The following is an 8,843-nucleotide window of genomic DNA, read 5'->3' as shown; positions in this document are numbered from 1 at the left end:
AGCAAATGAACTAAAAAATTTCAGCTTGTTTAGACTGAAATTTCAGATAAAACTCATGACAAAACTGTAGACTGCAGGACAAAACTTCAGCATATTTTGGTATGAAGTTCAGAAAATTATATACTGTAGGACAAAAACTTAAGAATATTTAATCTGAAGTTTATCAAATGAACTAAAAAACTTCAGCATGTTTAGACTGAAGTTTCGGATAAAACTCATGACAAAATTGTAGATTACAGGATTAAAAACTTCAATGTAAAAATTTTCGCGAATGAGGATCACGCGATTAATACGTGATGCAGGTTTTATATCTTTTGTCAGGAGTATAATTATCATATTATTACGGAATTTTTGTCAACCGACTACCCGCACAAATATAGGGTACGACTACTCATTTCCACTTCACTTTTAGATTGATTACAAGCTTTTTAATAGTTCAGAATGGGAGTCCCCTTTAATATGTTATTCTATTAACAATTGTAGATTATGAGCACAAGTAATTATAAAGATTTACCTATTTCCATTTCTCCAATGAAATATCCGGCCCATTACTTATTTTTCAAGATTTCGCAGGGTTTTTTTCACTTTTAAGAGCCTCAAATTATTTATATTCGGTAACTGAAAAATTGTATAAAATTTATATAATTTCCGGTTCCCATGATATATATATATATATATATATATATATAAATAACGTTAAAGGCATTTTTAACCCAGGAGACATTTATGAATTATTTTTAATATATTAAGGATATTTTTGAATCATTTTTCCAAATGTTAACGCCCTGATCAGGAACAATATAACTTTAAGAGGAAATTCTTTCGCTTTTGGCTTCCAAGAAATAATTTTTTCTTTTCAAGTATATATAGTCGCATTTGTACATATACTCTGCTAGAGAACAAAAAGGTAAACCAAAAGGGACAAAAAAGAAACACAGGTAAAAGTGGCCTAAAAAGAAAATCTACTGATCAAAAAATTGATCACAACGGAAAGTAAGGCCCAGCTCCATTTTACATTCTCCGGCGGCGTCTAGCAAATGAACAGCTTCACTCCGTTTCGTAGCCTTCGGCTTATCGTGAGACGTTGCAAAAGGCGCAAAGCCTAAAGTCAGTTCCAGTTCGATTTCGCCGTCTTCAGCTCGGTCGTCAACTTGAGATACGGAAGCAGGTTCAACTGCAGCTGAATCTTCAGCTTCAGCCATCTCTGCGGACTGCAAACTCTCAATCTCCCTGCTTTCGCATTCCACATTGGGAGCCGCCATTGCCGCAGCTTCAGATTGGTGACTCAATGAAGAGTCATGGCTCGTAGACCCGTTAACTTTTTCATGGGCGGATTCATCACCCGACCCGGAATAAACTGGGTTAGCTTTTGTTTTAGACGCTGAGCGCTTGAATCGACATCGGGTCCTGACCCGGTGAAGAACATTTGACTTGATAGCGTTGTCATCTTTGTTGATATGCCTAATGTCGTAAGGCAATTTCAAAGGAGGACCGTTGTTGTTTACAGCAACATCAGAAGCTATAGGAGTAATTGGAGCTCCTTTGAGTACTGCTTCCACAGCATTTTGACAAAGCTGCCAATTTCCAGACCATAATAACCCCACGGATCCATATATTGGGTTCACTATTCTGCCACAAGCCTCGTATAGCAATGACCTAAATATAGCTGCAAACATAGAAAACGAAAAATTAATTAGTGAAGTTTAAGCTACTAAGTATGTACTAATCAATACGCATGCATGGACTTGAATAATTAATATAACTAACTTGTTTTGAGAGTGAAGAACAGTTATTTACCAGGACGGAGATGATCAGGGCCGGCGTTAATAAGATTCATAAGGCCAGCACGGCCGTAAAACTTTGCGAGGAAAACAGTAGCGTTCGATTGAGACTCAGGAGTCTTGATCCATTGAAGACATGGCCGTATACTACAACTTTCGCTGCAGCCCTTTCGAAGAACTCTACAACCATTGCAACTCATCCGCATTTTTAAGTAATATTTGGCTAACTTAAGATATATTTGTTTGAGAGGAGAAGTATAGAGAAAAGGGAAGATTTTTTATGAGTTAAAGATGAGAAGATGCATGAGACTTATATATGAAACCCCTTTGGTTTTATTCTTGTGGGATTACTAGAGGCGCAGTCGGTTTGTCTCGAGAGGAAGAACAGCAGTATATTTCTATTGAAAACCAGGTTTTCCACATTCCTGGAATAGGGAGCTGCACCCCCACCTTATAGTATAAAAAATAAAGGCTCATACTGATTTTAAAATAACACAACTGCAAAGCCATAACACACTCTCGTTTCAATTACGTGCTTTTCACACCCCAATCACTATAGTCGACCTGACAATTTTATTGGTTGGTTATTAACTTGGGTCCAAAATGATTCAATCTTTGTTTCTACAAATGGTCCAAAAAAGCAGCTGCTTTTACTTTATGAACAGTAAAACAGAAGCTTGAAATGACAAATGGAGAAGGCATCTGATTCTGAAAAGAATAGACAGGTGGAGATGAAATAGGGAGCATTGGGGTTTGGTGCCATGCAAGTAACAACAACAAAATTGGAAGATGAAGCGCGTGGATATCACATGAGAGTGTCAGAGTGCGGTCGAATCGCCACATATCGTGGAGAAACGCGGGCCCACAACCACCATTTTAGTGGCCCCCACCTTAATGCGCTCCCGGTTTACGGGAAAGTCGTGTTCCACGAAAAAACCTCTTATGGGGTGGGAAAACCGAGGAATGGGTTGCCGGTTTTGGTTTTTGGTCTGTGGGCGGGGGAGGAGACGGAGCCCGTGGGCCACCGGTTTAACAGGAACCCAGCTACTCATGTTTATCCCATAAGATAGGAGTAAATCAATTATAGTTTTCCAAGGGGACTTATTTAAAATTTAAATGACGGCAAATTATGATTATTTAGATTTAGTACTAAACTTTTTATGCTGGATTCTACCAGGAAATACCATAATGAATGTCATCCACGCGCCTATTGATAATGGCAGGTAGAATTAGGAGATTTTTTTCAACTAAAATAGACAACGACTATGAAGTTTTTTAAGGATAACTTTGAAAATATATTCTTGTAATCACAATGAAATCACAAGTAAAAAAGAAAAGCTAACATAATTTGATGCAACTATCATACTACTCCAATTTTAAGAAAGGAATTTGTTGGTCTTACTTTTCCAAGAAAAATAGCATCTATCATACTACTACGATAGTTTAAGATAAAGTTATCCGACAAATATTATAGCAATATTTACAATTCAACTCGAAAAAATTCTTCCAAGAAATAACATGTAACCGAGATAACAATAATCTAGCTAAACTATGCGCAACTAAATTCCACATTTTAAAAACGTACAATATTTATATGATCAACTTGATTAAGAAATCGGATGGTCTAATTTGACATAATATTGTGTTGTTAACAAATACTAACAACGTTTAGAAAAAAGAAAGAAAGGAAATTCATGATTTGGACGTGAAATCCACGAGGAAAGAAACAAGTGGTGGAACCTTAATTGGCAAAGTTTAAATTGCAGCAATTATTTATACTAATATTTTAAAGAGTGGGCGGCCACCGGGAATTTGGAGAACAAAAATCTTATAACTCCATCACATGCACTTCTCTATTTCCCTTCTTGACTTTGGATTGATTGAAAGGTTTGGCCTTAATTTTAAAACATGATCTGCAACAAGTTATTGACCAAGGAACATGGTAATTACGTATTTATCTTTAAAAGGAAATTTTAAGTTTGAGCCTTAAGTATAAAATTATATTTGTTAGAGAGTTTTACATTTTCATTCGAATTTATTCAGAGTCAAATACAGATATTCTAACACAAAAAAATACAAGTTTCTGACCGGCATGGCTTCCCAAAATACAAGTACCTTTTTGTTTAAAGGGCACTCCTCTCCCAATGTGGTTTTTGTACAATTTGTCTCTATAGAATATATGCTAGTACTACTTCTTAGACTCAATCTAATGAAGGTGGCTACTAGATTTATTGGCCCACGTTACTTATTTAGGGAAATGTTGACTTAGTTTATGCGTGAAACCAATTACCAAGTTGGTCGGCTGTCTCACCACTTGTAATGCACCTGTACAACATGGGTGGCCAAAGTATACTTGTGCTTATTTATTCACAATCACTTTTTTAAATTTACAACTCATCTTCCACTTTTTTTTAAAAAACATTATCTTAATAATTTTCTATTCCATAAAACATTCATAATCCTAACAAAAGGGATTTTTAATGACTAGTCAATGAAATAAATAACCAAATAGTATTATGAACAAGTGAGGCTTGCTTAGTTGGTAAAAACACTTCCACCTACGACCGTTAGGTCCTGGGTTCGAGTCACTTTGGAGGAGAAGTGTGAAAACACTATAGATCCTCCTAATTTGGGAGGGGTTTTAAAAAAAAAAAAGAAGAAGAAAAAGATACACTCTTCATTTCAATTTAGATAAGTTAATTTGATTCGGCGGAAAATTTAAGGAAAAAAAAAAGAATGACTTTTGAAATTTGTGGTCTTAAAAGTTTAATGGGTAAAAGTTTTATGGGGTTATGACATTTGTGTGGTTATAAAAGATTCTCATTAAGGGTAAATTGAGTAAAATGAAGAGTTTAAAGTTGAATTATTTTCAATTGTAAAAATATGTCATTCTTTTTTAAACAGACTAATAATGAAAGTGCGTCGTCTAAATTGAAACAGGAAGTATATGGACAAACGGGTCCTTATAAGTTATAATCACATACTTCTGCTAACTTATTCAAGTTTTAACACCTTACTATCCTATTATCCAAAAAGAGGGATTCTCTTTAAATACGAATCGTCAATCTAGCGATTAGCAAATTCGTAAAAGTTGGGTTTTAAGTACTTTTTAGGATAGGAATTCGGCTCTTCAGTCACTTTAATGGTTTATTGTCTCTATCAAACCACTGCTATTAGTTAAGAGGCCAAGCGAAAAAAATTACTCGCATCAAACTATATATAGAATTTTATCACGATTAGCGACAAAGAGTGAAGGAAGAATATGCGTTAATGTATTAAGGAATATACATTGATTAACGATAACAGTATATCTAAAAATATATTTATTTATTGAATTGATACAAATATAGAAAGGGAGTATATTTTGTTAAGCATCTAGCCGCGAAAAGATACTTTATGAGAGATAGGACGAAAAAGTTATATGTTGACCAGCACGAAAGAGACTTGGTCTATTAGGTTGCTGATACCTAATATCAGTAGGAATTGGGTCGGTTCTTTTCCTTCTGACTTATTGGAAAGAAAAAGAAAAGAAGGAAAAAAAAAAAAAAAAGAAGACCAGCTCTTGCTCGTTTTACTTCTACCTCGTGGGTTTCCACATCAAAATGGCATTGGAATTTTAACTTTATTTAAAGAAAAAATTTTAATGCCCATAAATTATGTGTGTGCCCTTAGACAAATTCAAGATCTTAATTTAGTTTGTGCAGGTATACATTTTCCTGTTTGCAATATATGCGAATTTAATTAGTGTGAGTAAACACGTTAAAAATTCGGATAAGGGTTTGATTTGCCCTTCTACTATCATAAATAGGCCTTATTTATCCTTCGTTTAATTTTTCTATAAAAAATATCCTTACCGTTATACATTAGGTTCATATTTACCCCTTAAACATTTAAAAGAGTTACAGTTACCCTTCGTTATACTTTAGGATCATATTTACCCCTCTACTCTTAAAAAAGGGTTACATTTGCCTTTCGTTATACTTTCTTGACATATTTATCCTTACAATTATACCCTACATTTACCCTCATCCGGTAGATCGTCATGTCCCACCTTTGTTTTCCTACATGGGGCCTATGTGGATTTTGTTTTCTTCCAATTTAAATATGGTCACTTATTTAAGATAATTTAACCCGCCCATCCAATTTAAATAAGACACACTAACTAAAATAAATGGAAATTATAATTCCCAATTCCCCCCACCCCCATCCCCACTTCCACCCCCACAAACAATAACTTTGAACTCAAAATCACTAATCTAATACAATTCACAATTATTGCAGTAACCAAAGTAAATTACAAGAAGTTACACATTAATGGAGTTAATTAAGTCTTATTTAAATTAGGTGAACGAGTTAAATTATCTTAAATAGGTGACCATATGTAAATTGAAAGAAAAGAAATCCACATAGACGCCATGTAGGAAAATAAAAGTGGGACATGACGATCTACCGGATGAGGATAAATGTAGGGTATAATTATAAGGATAAATATGTCAAGAAAATATAACGAAGGGTAAATGTAACTCTTTTTGAAGAGTAGAGGGGTAAATATGATCTTAAAGTATAACGAAGGGCAAATGTAACCCATTTTAATGCGTAAGGATAAATATGAACCTAATATATAATTGTAGGGATATTTTTGATAGAAAACATAAACGAAATAAATAAGACCTATTTATGATAGTAGAAGGACAAATCCGATCCTCGGTAAAAATTCATACAATGTTGAAAATAGTGAACGCAATTGTACTTGCTGTTCAAAAAGTACACCGTCTCTGTTTGTGCCCATAGACTGTAATTTAATTGATTGCCAACAGTTTTCAGCAACCATCAAAGTGTTGATTATTTAATCTAGACCAGAAACAACCAGAAACTTGGGACCCCTTTGGCCCTAAATTTTGTTAAAATAAACTTGAGTTTTATTTGGGAAATACATATTTGACCATAGATTTTGCTTATATTTTGGTCAGATCTCAAATCCCAAAATCAGCTAAAATATTACTATTATATTTTTTAAAAATTGCCCAAAACTTTTATATTTTATAAAAGAGTTCATCATTTACTGTTTTGTAACGATGTTGCTTCGTTTTCTCGGTCATTTGATAGTATATCATGTAGTTCATTATAAAAATGATAATTTTGTATCATATTTATTTATGTTCAGGACTATGATTTGCGATAATATAATGAATGTTATTGATAATGGTACTGTTGGGAATTTGTGATAGTTTTTAAAACTTGTGGTTATAAGTCATGTTTCATGTTTTTCCAAACCAAACTTCATCCAAAATAGATGTCCAAACACATTTTTATTTTCAAACCAAACTTCACCCAAATTAAATTTTTCAGAATAAATTTAAGAATATATGGTCAAACGCTACTTTAAAATCTTTAGAATGTCAACTTGCAATTAATTAACTACTGAAGGTGGCCATGTCCATACTTGTCTCTAAATACGCAAATAAATAATCATTGAACATTAGTAGAGTTTAGACTTTACCTAACTTTAAAGCTAGCGCACTTTGATTAGTGAAAGTGGTACGTAATTAAAAGGAAACAGGAACACAAGTTGGGAATCAAGGAAGATGCCATAATATATTGTTAATCAACTTGGGATTATTTAGTTTGGCAGTAGAATTAAACAAAGAAACGGATTTTGATAAAGACAGGATCTTTTGAACTACTTCGAGTAGACACCCACGGAATTTATGTTATTAAATCAAGATATATTACATGACGTATGTTTAACAATTTGGATACGGAAAAGGGCCAAAAATACTCTTAACGTATTAGAAATGGCTCACAAATGTCTTTCTTACACCTATGGGTTTAAATTTGTCATTAATGTTATTTTTAGGCTTAAAAATGTCCTTTCTTAACGGAAAGATGACATGGCATTGATGGACATTTTAATTAAACATGTGACATTTATTTAGTGGTACACATAGATTTTTTCTAACTCAACCCAAAAGATTCGACCCATCTTCTAATAACCCGTTTTTTTTAAATTAACCCAAGTTTTTGGAAACCCATTGGCATTATTTTCGTCTCTTTTGTTCCAAGAAGAGTTTTTTCCTCTTCTTCTTCCTTCCTTGTTTGTCCATATGCTTTCTGAGTTCAGTTTTTATATATTTCTGTTCTTCTAATGTTTTGATACTAATTCTTTGTCTTAGTTCTTTTAATTCTCTGATTTAAGTTAATTTTTTGATTTCAATTCTTATAATTTTCTTTTTTAGTTCTAATATTAATGTTGCTTAATTGTGGCAGTTATTGTGTTGGTTAATTTGTGTTTAATGTATGAAAAATTGATAGACTAATTTGTGTTTAATTTGTGTTCTATTATGCTGCTGGAAAATGAAGGAAGAAAGAAAAGGAAAGTAAGAACCTTATTTGAAACAAGAGATGTTGTGTTGGGATACCGAAGCTTTTGCTGGTGAAAACAAGATGACTGTTCATCTACTTTGTTGCGGCCAGAAAGGATATTTTTAATGTGTATGTGAAAAATTTTCATGGATTACTGCAAAAGAAAAAAGTAAAAATACGATATTGATCCGACCCAGTTATTAGAAGATGGGTCGAATTTTTTGGGTTGGATTAGAACAAATTTATGTGGACCACTAAATAAATGCCACATGTTCAATTAAAATGCCCATCGCTCTGTCATCTTTCCGTTAAGAGAAGTGCATTTTTAAGCCTAAAAATAACATTAAGGGCAAATTTGAAACCATAGGTGGAAAAAGAGCATTTTTGAGCCATTTCTAATACGTTAAGACATTTCTGGACCTTTTCCGATTTGGATATGCTTAAAGTGTTATTTTATTAATCTTTATAAACTAAGTATTGTTTACACGCTCATACTTCACAAAGACAACTTCACATTCGTATCAATTAGAGTCCGTAAAATGCAAATTAAGTCTATTTGTTAACAAAAGAATTTGAATTGACTGAGCCATATGAGATTTGAATACTCATTAATACTAATTTGTATATAATTAGTAAATTATATATACCCATATAGTTAAGTTAAAACTTGATTAAAAAGGATAAATAAGTTTTATATAT

At 33.1% G+C, this 8,843-nt stretch overlaps 1 protein-coding gene across 1 annotated transcript; it reads right to left on the bottom strand.

Moving 5' to 3' along the window:
• Positions 1-826: 826 nt before the first annotated feature.
• Positions 827-2,187, bottom strand: LOC107762917 (LOB domain-containing protein 41-like). Its single transcript, XM_016581311.2, has 2 exons — positions 1,798-2,187; positions 827-1,666 (listed from the first exon to the last, which is right to left on the bottom strand). The coding sequence occupies exons 1-2, from the start codon at positions 1,985-1,987 to the stop codon at positions 963-965; spliced, it is 894 nt and encodes a 297-aa protein (XP_016436797.1). The 5' UTR covers positions 1,988-2,187; the 3' UTR covers positions 827-962.
• Positions 2,188-8,843: the final 6,656 nt, after the last annotated feature.

This window comes from Nicotiana tabacum, chromosome 17, assembly GCF_000715075.1.
Source record: "Nicotiana tabacum cultivar K326 chromosome 17, ASM71507v2, whole genome shotgun sequence".
NCBI lineage: Eukaryota > Viridiplantae > Streptophyta > Magnoliopsida > Solanales > Solanaceae > Nicotiana > Nicotiana tabacum.
Note: the sequence above shows the minus strand (reverse complement) of the source record. Positions and strands in the feature narration are given on the sequence as shown.